The sequence below is a fragment of the Prunus mume genome, linkage group LG3 (genome assembly GCF_029339155.1).
Source record: "Prunus mume cultivar Tortuosa linkage group LG3, ASM2933915v1, whole genome shotgun sequence".
Taxonomy (NCBI): domain Eukaryota; kingdom Viridiplantae; phylum Streptophyta; class Magnoliopsida; order Rosales; family Rosaceae; genus Prunus; species Prunus mume.
Window position 1 is genome coordinate 19,043,411 of NC_142700.1, and position 22,871 is coordinate 19,066,281.

Consider the following 22,871-nt stretch of genomic DNA (forward strand, 5'->3'; position numbering starts at 1 on the left):
ATGCAAAGTGGCACTACACCTCAAAGTGAAGTTATAAAAAAGTTTCATGAAGTTAACAAAGATATGAGCATTTGACCAATCCTCCTCAACTGGTGGCATACTCCCTTTATCAAAATAGGTTTCAAAATGTCTATCCTTATCTTTCAGCCTAGCAAAAGCCTTTTTCAATTTTAAAGAAGCTTCTAGCATCATGTAGGTGGAATTCCATCTAGTTGGCACATCTAACACAAAATAAATCTTATCTTTTTCAATGCAAGATTTAAAAATTTCCAACCTTTGTGGGGAGGATCTAACATACATGACAACATCTCAAATACTCTTAACATAAGAATGTAACTCCTTTAACCCATGAGTCAAAATCAAATTAACAATATGAGCACAATATCTCATATGCAAGTGTTCACCATCTAGCAACGAACCTCCATTTGGCCACTCCTTCATCTTATTTTATGAATAAGATACATCTTTTATTATTCGCACAAGCATTATCTAGCATAACTCAATGCTAGATAATCATGTATGATGACAATGCTGCTTGTATAGCTCAAATTAAAGAAGGGTTTATCAAGGGTGACAGAACCAAACATATACCACCAAAGTTCTTCTACCCACATGAGCTTCAGAAGAATCAACAGATTGAAGTCAAACAAATTCGTTCCCAAGATAACCTGGCAGATCTCTTCACCAAAACTCTTTCGAAGTCTATATTTCAAAAGTTGGTATATGGTATAGGGATGCGACGACTTTACAAGCAATCAGACTGTTCAAGATCAGGGGGAGATATCAATTGAGGAAACTCCTCAGTTTTACTACATCGGATGTATGTGCAATGTACTCTTTTTTCCTTCGATCAGGTTTTTATCCCATGTGGTTTTTTGTGACAAGGTTTTTAACGAGGCAACATTTAGCACGTCCAACACGATGTCATTGTATGGTGGACATCTAAGGGGGAGTGTTATAAATCCATACATTATGAGTTTATAAGTTATGGATGCCCACAATAATAGCCCCTATTAACCTATCATAATACCCATCATTATGTACTTGTAACCTACCGATTATGGCACCTACCGATTATGGTTGGTAAATGATTTAGGCCTCTGTACCCCTATAAATAGTGTATCCAAATATGAATGGAAGACAAGTTGATTTGAGCAAATTATATTGCCTCTTTGTTCCTCTTATTTCTCCTTACTAATTCCCTAGTTTTACAACACAACTCTCTTTGTTGTTAGATAAAATTGCAATTATAAATTGTTAATAGACAAATTGGTAATGAAAAAACAGCATTTAAGGATTTGAAAGAGTCCTAGATAGGAGTGTGCACTAGATTTTATTTTTGGAAAAACTTGGCTCCTTAAAATTGAGGAGGAGCTCCTCCTCAGAACAAATTGAGTTTTGACACTAGTCAAATTCATTTAATTTTTTTAGCATGATTTGGCTACATAAAATTGAGGAGAAGTTCCTCCTTAAAACCAATGAAATTTTGACACTTGTCAAAACTCAGCAACATTGAAAAAGTTTCAATAAAAAAGAATTTTTTTAAAAATTTGACACATGTCAAAACTAGATTGATTGTAAGAAGGAGCTCTTACTCAATTATAAGGAGCCAAACTTTTTCCTATTTTTTATTCTCTTTTGAATTCCTTGGTGAAAAATGTGCACTAGATTAGACATCTCGTACTTTGCAAGTTTCAAGTCAATTACATATTTGCGTGCCACCTTTTCATTGTCAAGCCAAGCACATTAATTTGACATGCGCGAGTGTGGACTCTCGGCTTTCTCCCTTCACCCTCGCATACGTGCATTGAACGTTCTCCTCCCTAAGTTCTATTAACATAGGTTTTTCTCTCTGGTCGTGCTCTTTGATCCTTCATCGTCCATTCCTTTTAAAGCTTTTCTCTTTCTTTGTTGAACGTTTCCGTGTATGTTGTACTGGGTCTTAATCTGTTCAAACTTGAAAAGGCTTTTAAACTTGAGAAATTGTACAAAATTGCCTTAGATCTTGTGATGTGTTCGCTCTACTTATATATGAACTATCTTTTACCGGTTAGCTTTTCGTTTCTTGGAGAACTTATATGTTGATTAGCATTTTTTGTTTGGCCCAAAGTAAAAATCACAATTTAATATGTCGTTCGAATCGCAATCTCTTTGTTGCTGCATTTTATCACACACAATGTCTGTTAAAACTTATGATGGTCATTGGTTAAGGCATTTATTTGTATGTTCGTGATGTGTGAGATTATGTCACAGATCATCACACTATTATAATTCATTACGTTTAGCCATTTTGTAGGATGAGCATGGCCTTCACAAGAATCTAGATCAGGAGTTCGCTCAGAAGGTTTTTGCAAGCCAAGCTACAGAAATTTAAAATTATAATTATAAAAATAAAATAATAAAAAAATAAAAAATAAAAAACTACCAAGATAACAGTAAGCAATGTAATTTTTTTTTTCTTCCCATAAACATAAACATAAAGATGAAACAACGTGCATTAAAACTAGATTAGTGAAAACATTTAAGAAAGACACATTGGAATCACTTGTAATCATTAAGCAAAACAACATCAATCATTCATTGCTACTTCTAACTTTGTGCACGTGAAGACTCTGCTTTGGTTTTTTCATCATTTTACTTCGTAAATCTCTTCCAATCACTTTCACAGAACAATCAAGTTTTCCAGTTGAGAGTACGAGATATCCCGTAGATATTCCAATTACCATTCCAATCCCATACCCCATCCATACTACTTTCCAATGAAATCCATTCACATCCTCCAAATCATCTTCTTGCTGAAAGGATGATGATGGCAGTGGATATACCACAGCATTGATGCAAGTTCTGGAAAGTGGAAGTCCACACAACCCCAAATTTCCATTGTATGAATCGTTCTCAAATGTATCAAATTGCTTGCCATTGGGTATGGACCCCACAAGTCGGTTTTCTGAAAGGTTTAATTTTGAAAGCATTGCCAAATCTGCCAATTCTCTAGGAATCTCACCAACAAGCCTGTTTGTGGAGATGTCTAGCCATTCAAGATTAGTCAAATTACCAAAAGAGCGTGGAATATAACCTGTAAGCTGATTGTGAGAAAAGTTAAGCCCTTTCAATGATTTGAGCTTACCAATCACCGTTGGAATGTCTCCTACGAAAATATTGTTTGAGAAATCAATGGTTGTGAACATGACTAAGATTTTTTCCAACTGAAAGTAGGAACCTTTTATCACTACCATCACAGTGTCCTGATAATAGCCATGATCCATGTATTTCAATCCATTATCTCGTACATGTATCATACCCATCAAGTTCTCAAAATATTTCCTTGGCAAAAGACCACTAAACTGATTGTGGGAGAGGTCCATAATTCGCAACATTCGGAATGGAAATCTAGTTTTTTGACTGATTATAGGACCATGAAATTTGTTAGATCTCAAGATAAGAACCTGTAACATTGGAAGGGATTCCAACCAGTTGGGGAAGGTGTCGTTTATCTCGTTGTTTCCTAGGTCGAGCACTTCCAACTTTCTACAATTCAACAGAGTTCGCGGCAATGGCCCTTCCAACTTATTTCCATTAAGGTCAAGATTCCTCAAGATGCTATCCTTTGTGAATGTTGAAGGGATCACTCCAAGAAATTTATTCATATGTAAATCCACAACTGAGAGGTTGTGACTGGTCAAATTTCCTATACATGGAGAAATTTCGCCGCTCATGTTGTTATTAGACAAATCAAGGACTACAAGGGAACTGAGGTTGCAAATCTTTGAAGGAATCCCTCCCGTCAACTGATTGTGTGATACCAAGAAGACAAATGTAGAAGGTGGTGGAATAGGAAGTTGTCCTTGGAGCAAATTGGTGCGGAGGTCAAGAACTTGTAAGTTTTTCCACGGAAATACTTGTTCTATACCTGTCAAAGAGTTATTAGAAAGATGAAGATTTGCCTTAGAAGATTTTGGGGTTTCTGAAACTTTCCGAACTTCACAAACCCACTGAAGTTATTTGATGACAGATCGAGCTCTCTCAGGTTTGGAAATTCAAAGATTGATCTTGGAATTTGGCCATGTAATCTGTTACGACCAAAATTAAGATACACCAAAGAACTAGATTGGAATTCTTTGACGTTGCAGTGAATTGGTTGTCGTTGAGCGTTAAAACTTCCAAAGAGGGCAAGATATACAGCCAAGATGGTAATGTTCCGGTAAGTGAGTTATTATATAAGGAGAGTACGTTTAAATGCAAAGGAATAGGACCGACTAGCTGTTCTTTTGAAGAATCGTATGAAGATGCAGGCATTTGTGTTGAGTTACTAAGATTCTATGAAGATCTGGAAGTTGACCCAAAAAATTGTTGTTTGAAAGATCTAAGGAAATGAGACTCTCCATGTTTAAAAGCGACCATGGGATCTGGCCACTAAAACCATTATCTGAGAGGTCCAACTCCGTGATTTGTGTAAGATTACCAAGCAATGTAGGGTATGCTCCTACAAAATTGCAATGCTCAAGATACAAAACACTCAAGCACTTCAAAGTTGTAGTCAGATTAGGTAAATCTATTGAGATTCTAGTCCAAGAGAGTCCCAAGAACTTGAGTGGCTGCTCCAATTAGATTTTGGGAAAGAACCATTGAGCTCATAGTTGTATCTTAAATCAAGTTCATGGAGGTTTGGTAGGCGGAAAATTTTCTCTGGGAATTTCCCTTTCAAACTAGAATCAAAGAGTCTAAGAGATGTCAAAGAAGAAGGCAAATTCATGAATGAATCAAGTACAACTGAAGATATGTTAACACTGTCCAGACATAGCTCCTTAAGCTTGGTTAGGTTTTGGGCAATTCTTTTCAAACTAACTGTCCCTAGGCTCACTTGAGTCTCAGAAGAGAGATTAAGTGAAACCAATTTGGAAAGGTAGGAGATTTCAAAAGGGATTTGACCAGTGAAGTTGGAGTTGGAAAGGTCAAGGTGAGTCATACTTACAAACCCGCCAAAGTTGGATGAAACTGGGGAACCTCTGAAATTGTTGTTAGAGAGGTCTAGCCTCCGGAGATGACGAAGGGAGAAAAGACTGCTGTTGTGATGAATGTTGCCTTGAAGCCCACTGTACCCAAGGTTGAGGCCTATCACGTGCCCCGTCATTATTCTTTCACAAGTGACGCCACTCCATGTGCAACAGTCCTTGCCCTTATCCCAATAGACAGTTTTAGGATAAGGAGTGATTCCATAAACAAAAAAAGCTTCAACAGAATCAGAACCAGAGGTATCAATAGAGAATGAGTTCTTGAATTGAAGCAAAGCAGAACTATCATCAAGATGACACAAATGACCTGAAGAAGAAGAAGAATTAAATGAGGATAAGCAGATAAATTGAGAAGTGCATAACAAGAAGAGGAGATACAGCCATGAAAACGACTCCATCTTGGACATGAAACTATTTTTGTGCTGAAAATGCTGTGTGTGTAGTTGGATACTCTACATGCATATTTATAGGCATGCCACCTATTTGATTATTTATTTCCCCTCCTTCGCAATATGTCTTAAAGAATAAATAGTTGACAAAGCACGTTTGAATATGACAAGAATGTTTGATGCAGATATATGGCATGCGCCTGTGCTGCAAGTGGCAAAGCTTTTCTCTTTTTGCGAATGCTTTTTGTTTCTTTATTATTATTTTTTGCTTGAACATTCACAATTTACAAGAAAATTTTATAAGGAATGTATCGTCAATTATTTTTTATATATATAGTGTTAAATTCAAGAGACGGGCCAACGACCACTACTAATAACACCGATATTGTCTCTAACTTAACCACCTACAAAGTCTAGTAGGTGTTGGGTTTTATCATAAAAGGCCTCGGTATCATTAGTAGTAGAATCATTCATTATATTTTGTATTTTATTTAGTCAAGTTTCTAATATGGGACTCATATTCTTCAACATATAATCCCCTTCTATTGATGGATTCTTCAAATAATTTTATTTTAGGGACACCCTTTAAGGTCTCATATGTAATTTGTTTTCAACGATCCAAACCATCTATTTTTCACATCTTCATTCAGAGATCATCCTTGCAAAACATCATGCAAATTGAAAATCATTAAGGCATTTAATTGAGACCAAAAAAATCAATGAACACGGTGCTTTAAGAAAGTACTTGAATTTCAATTATTTAATTAAGTGGTGAAATGATATTGGATTCAAATAATTTTTTTGTAGAGATGATTTTTGAATGAATATCTACAAAATAGACGGTTTGGATTAGTGAAATACAATGTTGACTGGGTTCTACAGGGTGTCCATCGAGTAAGTATTTGAGGGATCCCTCAATGGAATCTCTCTCTCTCTCTCTCTCTCTGAGAGGTTGGTCAGGTATTTCTAAAAGAAAACGTTTCATTCTTGTGATCAAAGGTATCTACTACTGTATCTTCCACACCAGTCAATTTCAAAAATGGCAGACAAGCAAATCTCAGGCATCTCAAGTTTGATTCGGATGGCATGAGTTAAATAATCTTAGAATTCTGCAAACATTATGTTCTTCTAGCTCTTATGATCACCACAGCATTTGTTTATTCATTATTATAAAGGAAGTAAAACTTCGGTTTAGGTTTGTGAGATTGTTAATTATATAGAGATAATGCTGTTTCAACTTTTGAGTAGTATACATTTTCTTTTCCTTTTTTCAGTGGTCCAAAAGTTACAGAGTCCCATTCAAAAAGGAAGGCTATGAAAATCCCGTGAATCTTTGCTCCAATACGATGTACCTGCCGTCATCCAATTATTAAAGATTTTGGAGAATTCTGAGCTTGCCAAACTCCACAATACCACTCAAGTTTTTTGATGATAGATCAAGCCATAAAACATTCGTAAGTTCAATATCGATTTCGGGATTTCTACCACAGGCCTAACATAATGATAATTGATCACTAGAGTCTTGGACCACATCACGTAGCTGGTGTAGGTTTCATCCCACTGACTGGAATGAACCCTGTGAAATGGCAAAAACTGACTTCTTCTTGATGGAAGAGTCTCGGTGGAGGAGAAGACAATGACCACCCCATCATTAATTCCTCAAGATTTTCTGAAATTGTTAAGGATGATAAAATTGAGAAGCAGATGAAAACATTTGCTTGGTTACATGTGAATGCAAGTAATTCTGAAGGACAAGTTAAGGTCTGTTTCTTGGAATTAATATGTAAGGCAGCTTGGCTTGTTAAGAAAGTAAAATCTTCAAAACGTTGTTAGTGGCTGCTTTTGTTGGGATAGGATTCCATCCCATGATAACTGTTTCTGTGGTTTGATTTTTGTTAAGAAGAAGTGCTTGCTAGAAGGACTTTTAGCCAATTCAGCAGGATTGTTTACAGAACCTCATCCCCAAAGCTCAACTTTTGAGCCTACTTGCAAAGCATTGACCATTGGTGGTTCCCCTCTTCCCCCTAATTAGTCCAAACCCTAATTCAGTCTTCTATATACGTTCCGTATTGCCCAAAGAAAAAAAAGGTTTTTATACCTTATTTAGGAGAAATTTTTAGTTTCAGCTAGTGGCTGGATTGATGACGTGGTCCACCCATTGAACCAAAGAATTATGAATTTCTCCTCATCTAGTGGAGGAATTGTGATTTTCAAATGGAGAATCATCCAGTAGGAACAAAATATAAAATAAAAGATAAATAAAGAGGGAAAATCATTCAAACTAAAATCTTTGGTGGGTTTCCTACAGTGTCGTCCCCTTTTTTGTTGTAGCTAACCTGTGGGGTTGTCTCACCAGTCTTGTGTGATACGGTCCTGGAATATCTGACTCTAATATAGTCTACGACGCATTGTCTTGGACAAGTAGAGGGACCAATGAATTTACTTACAAAATTTTCCAATTACAGAGCCATTTATCTATTCAAAGAGAGGATGTTTTGCATAGGAGTTCAATCAACTTACAATTACACTTTATTCAGTATCAAAATTACTTGAATGTACTTAACCACACAATAATTGCTGCAGAACATAGCCTAAAATACACTGCAAACTTTAACTTGATCACCCGGTTCTATCGCTTTGGACCTTACCGCTTATGTTTCGTCATTATCAAAACAGCTACCAAGTTGAGTAGTTCATAATGAAGATTTGGAATTTCAATTGTCAGTCAAACTACTCAAAACTGGAATTCGACCTCATTGTGTACTCTGCCACAAGCTGAGCAAAAGATGACGACTTGTTCTCGAGCAAGGTTGCAGGAGAATCATATTCGTCAATAAGCCCTACACCAAGAACGAAGATACATTTAAAAATGAATAAAAAGTTAAGGTTCAGTGGTAGCTAGAGGAAGTTGAATGCATTCATATGGCAATACTAACCATGACTCAGAAGCAGAACCATGTCACTATCAAGAACAGAAGTTATACGATGTGCAATAGTGATGACTGTACAGTCAGTAAAGTGTTGGCGAAGGGTCTGCTGGATGAGATTATCTGTAGCTGTATCGACCGACGCAGTAGCTTCATCAAGCACCAAGACCTTACTTTTCTTGAGCAGCACACGGCCAAGGCAGACCAACTGCCTCTGACCCATACTCCAGTTCTCTCCATTCTCACTAACTGCAGCAACCATACGAACATAAACAAAAGAATTTCCATGACGTAAAATGGAATCTAATGCATCATATATAGCTTGTATCTTAGAGTAGCCATAGAACAAACCTGTAGAATCCAGCTTTCCTTCCTTTCTCCTAACTTCTTCTCCAAGTTGACACTTATCCAGGGCCTGAAAAAATTAAAAGATGTTTTAACTAGTACCACGAATTTAGAACTGCAAATCTATAAATGGAGTTAGTAGGAAGAAGCTTCCTTTCTCCAGTGCAAAACCAACCAACCTCCCAAATTTGCTCATCTGTGTACTCTTCAAGTGGATCCAGATTGCTTCTCACAGTCCCTTCAAACATGGTTGGGTCCTGAGGGATAATGCTCAGCCTAGACCTTAGATCATGCAGTCCAATTGAAGATATATCAATACCATCTATCAAAATCTGGCCAGAAGCAGGATCCACAATTCGGAAAAGGGTCTGTATGAGAGTCGATTTGCCACTGCCAGTTCTACCCACAATCCCAGTTTTCATTCCTCCAGGAAACGTACATGTGATACCTCGCAACACAAGCGGCATGTGTGGGGCATACCGGACCTATATAAACATGAAATTCGAGTCACACATGAATGACCCCATATGTTATGAAAGAAATAAACCAGAACAGCAAGTACCTGAAGATCATGTATGTCAACTTTTCCACGTAATGGCCAAGAACGATCTGGCTGATTGGATTCTATTACAAGAGGAGGCTCACTGGGAATGGTAGTGTACTGTAGTAATCTCTCCACTGATATTATTCTGTTCTCCACATTGCAAAGATTCCATATAACCCACGCCTGTAACGTGTTTAGATTAAGTCCATATGTGACAGCTAAGCCCGCAACACCTTCAGAGGAAAATACCAAAAACAAATAAGAAAAGAGAGAATTCATAGGTTTGCTTTACCATTTGCTTTCAAAAGAATAATTAGTAACACACTAAATGAATACCACTTGCCTGGATCAATCACCCCTGCTGGAATAGAGATCAAGAAAACCAAACAGAATCCAAAAGTGATAGATGACAACATATCCAAGCGAAAACATAGCCATTCCATTGCAGCCGCAGTATGAAACTTAGGCCGACCATAACCATCCATCAGTTTCATGTTTGTATCCCTAAATCTTGACTCTTGATCGAAGCTCCTAATAGTTGTCGACCCTGAAATTGTTTCGGCAAAATGTTGTATCACTGGAGCTTTGCATACTCCAACCAGCCGTGCTAGTTCTCGTGCTGAAGATATGTAGTATTTCTGCATGAATATAAAAATTTTGACCATCTTTCTTCACATTTAACATAGTTCATATAGATTTTTGGCTGTAACAGGAGTTATGTTTGTTATATGGATTCATATTGTCAATCATGTTCCATGTTGTGTCAATTTAGAAGTTTCTAAGAACTGTAGCAGAAAAAGGTTAAAGAAAATGTTAATATATCAACTTAGTGAACTTTTGTGTCAACAAAGAAGCCAAGTTCCTCACTTCCACATCAAATAGAAGGTAGGTCATGTATAGGCATGAATAACGAGCATCAACAGTGCATGATCAACAAAGAATTAACATTAAAGGGACATTAACATTTCCATATTAAATTTCAAGTGGAAATTCATGTATCGATACAACGCATAAGATAGGAGCAGTCGGACAAAGAAGCGTTACCTGTAACCAGATACAGATTGCAATCACAGGGATAAAAATGATGAAAACCTGCCATGCAACTTGCGAAATCACTGCAATAATTCCCAGAAGCTGGATCATTGAGTTGGCAAGGCCCCCAATTTGACTCGGCATGTTCAAGTCCACTACATTTTGGTCTGTAGAAGCCTGCAAGAAATCAATTAGCTACATTGATGAGATTACTGCATTCAGTACAGCAGCAGAGGGAGTGGTAGCTGTTTAAAGCAAAGAAGGAAAGTACATAAAAATCATCTAATTCTCTTTGAATATCCCAATAAGGCACTATATTAGAAATATATTTTGCTTACTCTGTTTAGGATTCGTCCACTTGGAGTGGCATCAAAGAAAGACATGGGTGCACGGAAAATGCATAAATGCATTTTACTAAAGAGTAGAGTGGCTGTCTTGTACCCAGCTGTTGCAAGAAATGTGGATCTGAAGAGGATACAAAAAGAACTTCCCACGGCCAAAGCAACATAAACAGTTAGAAGTGTAGAGGTTTCAACAGCAGGTTTCACATCCTCTGAAACAGGAGTTGCCCAAGCCATCCAGTAATTGCTTCCAATTTGAAGGAGCTGAAAGAGAACCTGAAAAAGCAAGATAAACGGAACAAGAGCACCTCCATATGCTGTGGTGATGTACTTCCAGTAGACTGACAACCCAACTCTACCTTTTTCTCTCTCTTCTTCTTGAACAAGCTGCCCTTTTGGTAAATCATCTGTTTTAGAATTTTGAACATCAGTGTCTTCTACGTTTTGGACAACCCCACTAGTACCAGCAAATTCTCCATCCTCTTTGCTAATGCTTATTTTTTCAACTGGCTCCACCTCTGCAGAATTAAGCACGGACAAAGCTTCCGCATGTGCTCCCACAAGTTCCATAAAATCAGTTTCTGAATTAAGAATGTCATTGAACTTTCCTGCTTGAGTAATCCTTCCGTCTTTCATGACCTAATGACAAACAATAAGTTTAAGCAGACAGATATTAACTAGATAATAACACATCTTATAAATTAAAATTTTAAGAAAAGCTCTGGATTTTTTACCAAGATGAGGTCTGCAGCAGGTAAGAACTCCACTTGATGAGTAACATAGATTACTGTTTTTGAACCCAAGAGACCCAGCAAGCATTCCTGTAGTGCAATTATCAAGCAAACAAATTAATAATGAAGTGTCAATTTTACGGATGCATATGCCAATAATTCTACGCTGTAAATAATTTTGGATACTCAATTTAAACTAGATGTAATCACACTGCAAGACGGAAATGAAATACCTTAAAAAGGTGTGATCCTGTATGAGCATCAACAGCGCTAAAAGGATCATCAAACAGATAAATATCAGCATCTTGATACAGAGCACGTGCAATTTGTATTCTTTGCTTCTGCCCACCACTTAAATTGATTCCCCTCTCCCCTATAATTGTCTGATCACCAAACGATAGAATTTCCAGGTCCTTCTTTAATGAACATGCTTCAAGCACCCTCTCATATCTTTCTCTGTCCATCTCTTGACCAAACAATATGTTTTCCTCTATCTTGCCACTCTGTATCCATGGTGACTGAGAAACATAGGCCTTTGTCCCACATATTTTAAGACTCCCCGATATCTTCGGAACTTCTCCCAGAATACAAGAAAGTAAGCTAGACTTGCCTGAGCCAACAGTACCACAAACAGCAACCCTCATACCTTGGCTCACTTTGAAATTTAGATCCTTCAATGTTGGACTAGGGGATGATAAATCCCAAGAGAAATTCCCATCGACTATCTCAATTGCTGTATCAGAACTACCTCTTGGAAGGTTCTCTATAACATCAGGCGGCAAGTCATCAAGACTAAGGAATGATGCAATTCTATCAAGGGATACCTTAGTTTGTGCTATCATTGAAATTGTGTCTGGAAGACTGTAGATAGGCTCTTGAAGAATCCTGAATGTTGCAAGTGCAGATAAGATCTTCCCCGACTCAAGTGGGATCCCCAAAAGCATGCAAGCAACGAAAGTGACCACTGACACAAATGTGGGGGCACCCCAGAAAACAAATGAGGTCATGGCCCAAGTGTAAACAAACTTTCGTAACCATCCCGCCTCAGTCTTCCTGAGATCATTAATTTTAGACAAAAACTTCATCTCCCATGCTTGAAGCTTGAGAATCCTCATGTTCCTCAAGATCTCAGATGTTGCCTTCATCCTTTTATCTTTTGACTCCATTAACTTTTCCTGAAACTTCTCCTGCAAGGACCCCAAAGGAGCATTTGCCAACATAACAATTATTGTTGCAACTAATGTTGCAATGGCTGCAAGACCAAGATTTATGTACAAAATCACTAGGGCCAAGCCAACTTGTAGAATGACCATCCATGGATCATGCATGTACCAAGAGAAGTCACCAACCCTCTCAGCATCAACAGTCATAAAATTGATAATCTCACCGCTAGTGTGGCCCTGCTTGGACTGGCATGACAGGGTCAAACCCTTATTATAGATCGCTGTAACAAGTACCGCTCGGATTCTTACTCCTGCCTGTTGTGCCTTAAAGAACCAGTGCCTTTGACAGAGGCACTCCACGAGCTTTGCAACCATAAATGCAGAAACCAAAGCATAGCCTTCATTTTTGAACTTTCTCCTCCCATAGAGGTATTGAACAAATGTGTCGATTAGATATGGACCGACATAAGACGCCAATGTGTAAAATATAGCATATAACCCTGTCCAGCCAACCTCTTTCCAGCTTGAGAATATCAATGCCTTCACCAGATGAAATGTGGTAACTCTGCCATCCGCACCACACTCAGCCTCAAGTTTATTTCTAAAGTTTGGAAAGGATCCAACTACACTATCACCCCTGTATAGTTCCGGAACATCCTCAAGGTCTAATGTCTTCTTATTGCCAAGCGCAATTAGAGGACCCATCCAAGAAAAAGTAAGGATGCTGAAAAATCCAGCATTTGAATAAGGGGTAACAGGTGTACCCCCTTTGGAATTATTTGACTCTGCATTACCATTACCATTCAAAAGGGGTTCCTCAAGAACGATATTTCTGCCCTCTTTCTTCCCAAAAAACCCCACATACATAAAGAACAAACCCGAGATGACGCAGACAACATCAAAAACTAAAGATTGAACGGGAAAGGAAACGTGTTGCTTGTAAAGAAGAATATCTATCACAAGGGAATAGCAAGAGATAGAAAAGTAGGAACCCCACCAAACTCTCAATAAATTTGGGAACTTTGATTCAGAAGAATAAGAGAACTGGGCATGCAAGTAGATACAAAGAGCACCCCAAGCAAGTGTTCTAATGGCTAAATCAAAAAGGGTCACTAGCTTTTCCTCAGACCAATCATTTCTATGCCAATAGAAGTAGTTCAATAAACAAAAAACAAGACTCAGCCCAGAAACACCAAGACAACAGAGTAAAATTAGCTTATAATACCAACTTTGAATACTCCCAAACCTCTGTTTTGGACCCTCTCCATCACCCACCTTGAATTTCTTCCACACCCAAGAGACGAGCAACACAAATAACAAAACTAGGTGTAATGAGCCAGAAAACCCACGTATGAAAACCGGTTTGAGAAGAAAATCGGTACCTGGATACGTAATGAATGATGATGAGTAGTGTGAGAAGAAGGCGGAGAGAGTACCGTGCTTTGAAGAATCAAAAAGCTCCATAATTTGTGGAGCTTTTTGTTGGGGGCTCTCTGAAATTCTGGTAAATGGGGTTTTTGTTGGAATGGTCTGAGTTTTGTATTGAAATGAAGATTTTTGTATGTTATATAGAGGGGAGAGAGAGAGAGAAATTAGTTTGTGGACGACTCAGGGAGTGTAGTCAGAGAATGGAGAGTCAAACGTCAGTGTGGCTTCTTCCTGGAACGTAGGCTAACGTGGTGCCCAAGACACACATGACGGAGATAGCTATAGATGGCTGGAAAGTGACGCAGACAATTGTTGGTTCCAGGAAATATGTGAACTGATGATAGAGACGGATAGACCAATCCGTTAATCTCTCTCTTGTAGAGCCCGCTATATTGTATTTTATCAATCCAAACCGTATATTTTTTAGATATTCATTCGAAGGTCAACTATAGTTCTGCAAAAAATCACTTAAATCCGATATCATTTGATTACTCAATTAAATTATTGAGATCGTTGGAAAAAATTATTTGGTATTATAGTAAATCTCCCAAAAATTAATAGTACCTAAAGGCATCCTCAAATAAAATTATTTGAAGAATCCTTCAATAAACGGAGACTATATCTATATATAACATAGAATTAGAATTTAGAAGTGGGTTCAAAATTCGACCAAAAAAAGAAGTTGCATCAGGATTATGGAAATGTTAAAATTACTGGCCAACAAATAACCTAGCTGGAGATATGCATAAGTAGTTATAACAGGTCATGTACAACTCTTTTTCTTTTTTTTTTTTCTTTTTTGGTTGAGAAATTATATAATTGCATTTATAATTCAGCCAAAAAAGTCACTAGCCACAAATGGCCAATACAAACTAACCACAATAGGGCTATTACAATAACAGAGCGGTCTAATATCAAAATTAAGTAATCTGTTTCTACTAATGATCGTGCATGATCGAAGAAACTCCATAGATCCCAATTAAGATTGTAAACTTAGAATGATAAAAAAAAGATAAAGATTGAAAAAAATCAAGTCATAACAATACAAATAAAACTCTCACAAATGAGAGATGAAAGACTCTCACAAAAGATAAATGAAAAACTCTCACAAAAGGAGAGGTGAAAACTACACAGAAAAATTATTCTCTATATATTTCTGTTTGAGGAAAATTATTATGTAAAATTGTTATCTGTAATTGACTTTGACTAAAGAGATTCTATATGTGATATTTTTATTTGTGGTGGGGAGATGAGAATTTGAACCCAACTTTGACACACACAACAACAAAAAACAAAAAAACAAAATATATATATATATATATATATAAAGAAACAGGAAATAGTATATATAAATTAGACTAGTTGATTAGGACGACAATTCTAAAGTTAGTGTATGCTAGAGAGGAAAGTAAGCAAATCCCGGTCACACAAGCTAATAATGACCAATCTCTATTATGGCCCTAAGAGCAAGACCCACCATGATGTGATGCGGTGAATGTGGTCTTGTGTGCACAGCAAGGTAATTGACAAGTTTGGATCTTCTTGTGTTAAATCATATGTTGGAATTTTCTAAAGTAAAATAAGAAAATAAGAAAACTAGAAGCCTGTGTATTATTGGTAGGCAACAAGTCCACGTTACACCCTCCCCGCTATTGGACAAAACATTCGACAAAAACTTCGAAATTCAAATAGAGTTCACTGTCATCTTTTAAATCCCAATGCATGTTTTGACTAAGTCTGTGAAGCGGTACACTCCGAGATTCCAAATTCCAAATTCCAAATTCCAAATTCCAAATTCCAAATTCCAATCCATTATATCTACAATAGAGAGAGAGATAGACCACCAATCCATTATCCCAACTAAGGTCTAAAATATCGGTAATATCGAAAATATCGGTAGTTCAAAAACACGAAAATTTTGATGGAAATATCGAGATATTATAGATATCGATAAAAATCGAATAAAAACTATGAAAATTGTAAGAAAAACTTGGAAATTTTTATTGAAACTTTGAAGGATGATTATTTAGTCAATTATCTATTAGTTTATCACAAAAAATGGGAAGGAAATGCATTGCATAATGGATTTAACTAATTTAAGTTGATTATATAGCGAAATGACAAATACCGTGAGTGTAGAAAATATGTAGTAATTAATGAAAAAAAATTAAACACACCACAATCATTTATATATAATGATTTACTATAATATTTTACAATTTATACATTGTGTGCGAGAGCTTGAGTGAGTTTAAATTGTTTAACTTTTGAAAGTTCAAGTCGGGATATTATATATATTAGATTCCGTAGTTTATAAACACAAAGTCATCAGCAGCGTGGTGGTTAAGTGGCTACAAACATTCGAGTTGGGAGAGGTCCGAACCCCCTCATGCACTGAGCTTGAATTGTTTTGAGTTTAAATTGTTTAATTTTTGAAAGTTCAAGTCGGAATATTATATATACTATATTCCGTAGTTTATAAACACAAAGTCATCAGCAGCATGGTGGTTAAGTGGCTACAAACACTCGAGTTGGGAGAGGTTCGAACCCCCACCGCAAGCTTAAATTGTTTCATTTTTGACAGTTCAAGTCGCGATATTATGACCATTTAAATGAAGAAATATCCTTGAAATTATCGATGAAAATATCGAAAAAATCACGATATATAATTGAAATTATCGAATTTTTGTACTCTGATCCCAACACATGTTTAAACAAAATTAATATTATTCTATATATTTCCTTTTTAGGAAAATTATTATTATGTAAAATTGTTTGGGCATGGCAAAAATGTAATCACAAAACAATCATTTTATATGCGATGCCAAAGTGACTTGGGGAGTTAAGGTTTGGGCATGGCAGGAATGGATAGCCATGGTCGGCACTCGGGACTGTAATTAAAGGGGTGGGTGGCATGTGATCAAAATTAACAAAAATGTTAAGGTAAGTTCGTTGTAGAAATGAGATATTGATCAAATAAGAAAATTGATAAATAAGATTTTGTCAATGGGAGCTGTTAGTGACAATCAAAAATGTCATCTTGCACTCATCATTTGTAATTATATAAGGGAAAAATACATGATGATTTTTTTAAGAGCCAAAAACAGTTTCTTTTAATTATAATATGAAAATTAGAACAGAAAAAGTTAATATAGATACAAATTTGTATTGAGGAGTTGGGTTTAATCTTCAAATTTGATGATCTTGATCTAAGTCCTTTGACTTTTGTGCCACATAGGATTACATTCCTTTTAAAATATATTATGATGTAATCTTTTTATTTTTAAAATTATTTTTGTTCCAATAATGCCCTTATGACTTAAATCGGGTAATAGTGATTTATGTCATAATAATTAGCCATTTACAATGTTTGGCATTGAATAGTGTTGAGGCTCAAAAAATCCATGGATCGGGTCCAAGCAACTATCAGCCCAATACAATATTTCCACGAGGGAAAAGGAAAAAAAGGATCTATAGCATGTGAGTTATAATCCACATGCCACGCTAAACAAACAAATTATCATGCTATGATTCGCGATAAAATATAATTAACTCATGCTAAAAAAACAATCCTTCCCAAGGGCGATAAGGCAAAATATGCCAAGCAAGCCATGCCGTTATCTCGCACCCAACCACGCCAAAGTTTGGGCCTGCCACTCAAAAAGACCTGGGCTTGCTTGAGTGGGTTGTGGCATGGATGTAATAATCAACATAGGCCCATTGATGGACCAAGAAATGGAAAGTCTTTGCTTGGGAGCCTCGAGACTGCCCCATTTCTCGCCCAAACATGGTAAGACAAGAGAGAAAAAATAAAAAGCCAAGCAAAATAACCTAGCAAGAGATAACCCAACCAAAAATAATAAGCCCAAATCAAGAAGCCCAACAAGCCCATTTGCTTAGAAAGCCATCTTGGCCCTTAGAAAAAACCAAAATAGCCCACAAGAGCTTCAAATTTTGAAAACAGAGAACACGTGAAGGAGTAGATGGCAGTCCTTAAGCAAAGTCACTGAAACCAAATCCCAAGCCAAAGACATCCAAAGAACCGATGAATACCATCCCAGATGACATCCTTGACCAAGATACATTTGCACCTCTTTTTCCTTCATCGATTCACTAAGGAAGAGGAAAGAAAAGAAGAAAAATAGCAAACCAAGATTGAAGCTCATTGCACACCAAGGAAAGGGGATGTTGAGCCCCAAATCCAATTCATGAAGATAGACAGAAGCAATCTTTGCCAAGAAAGGGAAGTCGAGAAGGAGGAGAAAGGGAGAAAAGCTCGCCAAAGTAAGTAGAAGCCATTAGGGTTTCTTGAAAATGGTGATTTCCGGCAGCTATAAATTGAGCCTTCCCTACCCAACAAACTCAACCCACAACCTGCAGAGAGCAAGCTTTACTCTCACCTTGCAAAACCTGATTGCAATGTTCATCTCCTTCTCCGATTTGTTTTTTTTTGACAGGAAGAACCCTCGCTTTCCTTTTCTTTTTTCTCTAGTCAAAATCCCTTACAAAGCACCCCATTCCTTACCTAAACAATTTCATTTCTCATAAACCAAGCCTAATCTCTCTTAGTGTTAAACCCATGTTGATTTTGCTCCCATGCCTCATGCCACTCATGCCGAAATGAAGACCATCTGTAAGCATGCCAAAACTACCTGAAGTCACCATTATTCTCGTTGATGAAGATTATCCAAAATATCTCCTAAGGTTTTGCCCTTTCGAGGTATTTTGGGGCTTAATTTTCGAACCTAAACGAAAAGGCAATCTCCTCACCGCTTTTGCAACAAGCCCACCATCTCTGGAAGGAAAAAGCCCTACAAATAGAAAAGGCAAATATATGAGAAATTATAGAGTAGTACAATGTCACCACGTCAGCAGGTGATACTTCCACTCAAAATTCGCCACGTGTATAATTTATTGACAACTAGATTCACCACTCATTTTAACTCTTATTAAATAAAATTAAAGAGACTTAAAAAAAACTTTGGAAAAAGGAAAAAAGAAAATCCCCTAGAAACCACCTACTTCATTAACGAAGACTGCTGCGTCACTCCTTCACAATCAATAGAAAAAATTTGATTCGGCTATTGGTACATTTTGAAAGCTATGCAACCAAGATTGGATTCCTATTCAACTACCTTTTTTTTTTTTTTCCTGTCAAACATTTCAATCGCCATATATCTTGTAGGACTTTGAAAACTTATCAGATTCCTCAAAACCTTCGTATGAAATTAAATGATTCCATAAATATCATAAACCCACCCCATCAAATCTTCAATCTAAACCCCTTGAACCCTAAACCCATAATAGTGTGAAAATTCCTTGAAATCTAAACCCATAATAGATGGGAGGGAGAGATTTAAAAAAATGAAAAACCGATGGGCAGCCATGGCAAAAGTAGGGAGGAGGAGCTTTGGCGGTGAGCTCAGGGAAGGGGTTGCTAGGGATTTTTATTATTATTGAATTTTATTTTTTATGCTTTTAAATTATAAAATTGAACTTTTAAATCCAGCTGTATAAAAAGTTATACACATGACAAATTTTAAATGGAAGTATCACCAGCTGACGTGGTAATACAGTATCATTCTATAATTTCTCCAAATACAGCAGACGGGGGAAGCTATTTGTATCTTTTGGCATTGACATAATTGATTGCTTGTTTCTTTTTTAGTTTGTTTATTATGGAGTGTATTCAATTGAGATTTTAAAAGACTATTTTGGGATAAAAAAGTATTTTGGTATTCAATTAAGACTTTTAAATAATCTAAACAAGTCTTGTAGTATTCCATTAGGACTAATAGGATTTATAAAAGAGGGTGTCGAAATCACGTGGTATTCAATCAAAACTTTAAACAAGTAACAAAAAGTCTTATGGTATTAAAAAACTTGCTAATTTTGAAGGATTTTTTAAAATGTGGACTTGTGTGAGACTTTTTCGTGGGAGGTATAAATACCAAATCCTATCTCAAATCTCACCCTAACCTATGAGATTTTTCACATGGAATTTTTTTTTCTTTGGGAAAGATGAACTTACATGCACAAAAGGCTTCTCTCTTTGCGTCTCTCGTATGCAGAGTTTAGTCCAATCATGCGAAGAGAAGTTTCTTGTAGTACCAAAGCCTCGCACCCAGTCGTTGAACTCCAATTTTCTCACTTTATCTCTAATGGCGGAGCAAATAGCTCTCCCTCTACTCCTTCACAACCCACCACAAATTTTTGTTAAAAAAATATTACCTACACTACGTATGTCCAGCCCACTTAAATTAAACCTATCAAACATACCATCCCATCCTCCCGTGCAATTCTTCTCCTCCTCTGCAAAACAGACATAAGCAACTTCTTTGCAGCCAGCCAGCAACTCCTCTCTACATCCACTACCAGCAACTTCGCTCAAATTCTCTGCAACCAGCAACTTCTCTTCTTGACAACATCAAGTATTCTTCTCATTCTTTCATTTTTAATTATCTTATGCATCTTTAATTTGAATAGAAAATGTTCTAGGGTTTAATTAGGAATAACTTATAATTTGGAGATTTTGTTCAAATTAATTAGGGCTTTGATTATGAATTTTGTTGCGATGTTTAATTTGTTGTTGGTATTGTTGAGATGTTTGATTTATGTGTTTTTATGTTTGATTAAATGCATTAATTTGTTGTTGGTATTGTTGAGATGTTTGATTTGTGTGTTGGTATTTTTGTTGAAATGTTTGATTAAAATTAGTTCTACATATTATTTATTTTATAGGTTATCTTTTATTATGTCGGATCACAATCGGAACCCCAAGAAAATAAAGACATTGTTGTCTTTTTTTTAAGAAAAAGAATGATGGGTCATCATCTAATACAAATATCAATTATCTTGAACATGATCCAGGAGTATGTCATCTAATATGCAAATATTCGGTAAAGGAACAAGATAATGTGCGAAGGGCATGTATTCTTTTAGGGTCATGTCAACCTGAGTTAGAAGATTATCCAAACCGCTTAGAAGGGAAAATCTTACGTTGATTTAATAAAAAAGTGGTTTGGCCAATTCTCTTTGCTCGAGTATTCAGCTACTAAGAACAAGACATTTTGTTTTTCTTGTTTTCTATTTGATTGAAATCAATAATTTTCAGCCTTGTTTTCCTTGGTTCCTATCTACAGCAACAATGGAGCGAGCTTTCTCATGTATGAGAATTATTGAATCGACTTCGAAGCACCATAGATGATGAATTTCTTGCTGATTTTATGATCATCCACATTAAAAGAGAGTTTGCCAATACTATCTGTTGACGTAGAAAAATGGTTCGGCACTTTCTCGCGCAACTTAGTGATTAATTTTCCTTCGGTATGCTGTGGCCTCGTGAGGTAGTTATACTTGCAAGATAATGAGCGCTCGTAAGTCCTAAGGCACTGTGGTACCGCCGGCGCTCCGATGGTTAAGTAAGCACGGATTTGGTAAAGTTGAACTACGATCAATAGGCGATGCCGTAGGTTCGATTGATTACCTTCAAGTGAACGATTGTCCTCTTTATAGGCCTTGGGAGGTGTGCAATTTGTTTAGAGTTTCGATGTGGGACTCGACATCAATTGTGGGACCGCCACGTGTCGAAGGGGAGTGAGGTTGCCCTAATGTTGCGACCGGTAGGATTGATACCGAAGGTGGATGCCGAATGCACTCATAGCCCTGATTTGGTCCACGTGTCTGATATTCATTGGCTGTTCATTTTGGTATAAACACTATCGACAATGCATCAATAATTGAAGAATTTAAGAGTTCTAAGCCCTATAGGATTAAATTTTATATTTAAATAATGTTGTTTTGTATTGCATTGTATTGCATTTACTTTTGGTTTTTATTTTAACTTTTGTATTTGTAGATATATATATATATATATATATATATATATATGCATTTGAGGGTAAGGCTCGTTATAACCCCCCTCACTATATGTATCTTCCTATATTTATTAATGAAATTCACTCGTACATCAAGTTTAGTATATAAATTTTGCCCAATCAGCTTTCAAATCCTGTAACTGTCTTTGCACCATCCTCTTCAAGACCTTTCTTCCACAACCAAAACCCAGCCACACCATCCATCGCCGCCGATAACCCCTCTTCTCTAAAAGCTCCTCCTCCACCCAAACCCCTCAACCCAAAACCCCACCTCCCCTCCCACCCTCGCCAGAGCACGCACTCGCATCGGCAAGTCACGTGATGATAGAACCTTAGATCTGAAAAAAGGAAACTTGCAGAAAAACAGAGAAAAGAGAAAAGGAAATTCATTTCATTTTATTCATTCCTCTCAAGCAAAAGAGAAAATGAGTTTATACAATTCCTGATCATGGCTAGCTGGCTACGATCTAGCAAAAGTTCTAACAAAACTTCCTACAAATGGGGAAAAGACAAAGTTGTTATTATGTGTGGGAATCGCTAGGTGATTATACTAAGGCAATACTAAGGTAATAGTAAGTGCGGTGGAAAGAGTATTAGGCCCAAATGGGATTGGGTCCTAACACGTGACTCCAACCTCTGCAAGCCCTGGTCCCACCACCGCCTCTCCTCTCAAGGTCAGCATAACCTCCATTCCTTTCTCGACCCACAATTTGATTCTTCTAAACTAGATGAGCAGCTTCTGGGTTTAGTTGAATTGCATAGATATGAATTTGGTTCTAGGTTGGACTCTCTGTCTCTGGACGTCCTGGGTATTGTTAAAGGTTTAGGATTTCACAAGAAATTCGACTTGGCAATAGATGTGTTTGAGTGGTTTAAGAAACGTGAAGATTGTGATTCAATTTTGAGTGGTTTAGTATTCTGAGAAAAGTGGGCAGGGTTTCTTCTGCAACTTCTTTGTTTCAGAGTTTGCATAAGGATGGGTTTGCGCTTGATGTTTACGCTTGCACTTCTCTGATTACTGCTTGTGCCAGTAATGGGAGATATAGGGAGGCTGTGACTGTTTTTAAGAAAATGGAGGAAGA

General features: G+C 36.9%; 1 protein-coding gene and 1 pseudogene across 1 annotated transcript; both read right to left on the reverse strand.

The window, feature by feature from the left end:
• Positions 1 to 2,471: 2,471 nt before the first annotated feature.
• LOC103342701 (receptor-like protein 33 pseudogene) lies at positions 2,472 to 3,998 on the reverse strand (annotated as a pseudogene).
• A 3,841-nt stretch (positions 3,999 to 7,839) lies between these two features.
• On the reverse strand, positions 7,840 to 14,242 carry LOC148918994 (ABC transporter C family member 3-like). Its single transcript, XM_008246319.3, has 10 exons — positions 11,555 to 14,242; positions 11,325 to 11,411; positions 10,588 to 11,229; positions 10,262 to 10,426; positions 9,561 to 9,855; positions 9,236 to 9,450; positions 8,853 to 9,158; positions 8,680 to 8,743; positions 8,338 to 8,577; positions 7,840 to 8,241 (listed from the first exon to the last, which is right to left on the reverse strand). Exons 1-10 carry the CDS (start codon positions 13,946 to 13,948, stop codon positions 8,132 to 8,134), a joined length of 4,518 nt encoding a protein of 1,505 aa, XP_008244541.2. The 5' UTR covers positions 13,949 to 14,242; the 3' UTR covers positions 7,840 to 8,131.
• Between the last annotated feature and the right edge of the window lie 8,629 nt (positions 14,243 to 22,871).

Excerpts from the sequence above, each read along its gene's own strand:
- LOC148918994 (XM_008246319.3), bottom strand. The coding sequence starts at position 13,948 with ATGGAGCTTTTTGATTCTTCAAAGCACGGTACTCTCTCCGCCTTCTTC. Across the intron at positions 8,744-8,852 it reads CAGATGAGCAAATTTGGGAG|GCCCTGGATAAGTGTCAACT; the intron begins GTTGGTTGGTTT and ends TAATTTTTTCAG. Across the intron at positions 8,242-8,337 it reads GGTTCTGCTTCTGAGTCATG|GGCTTATTGACGAATATGAT; the intron begins GTTAGTATTGCC and ends TTCTTGGTGTAG.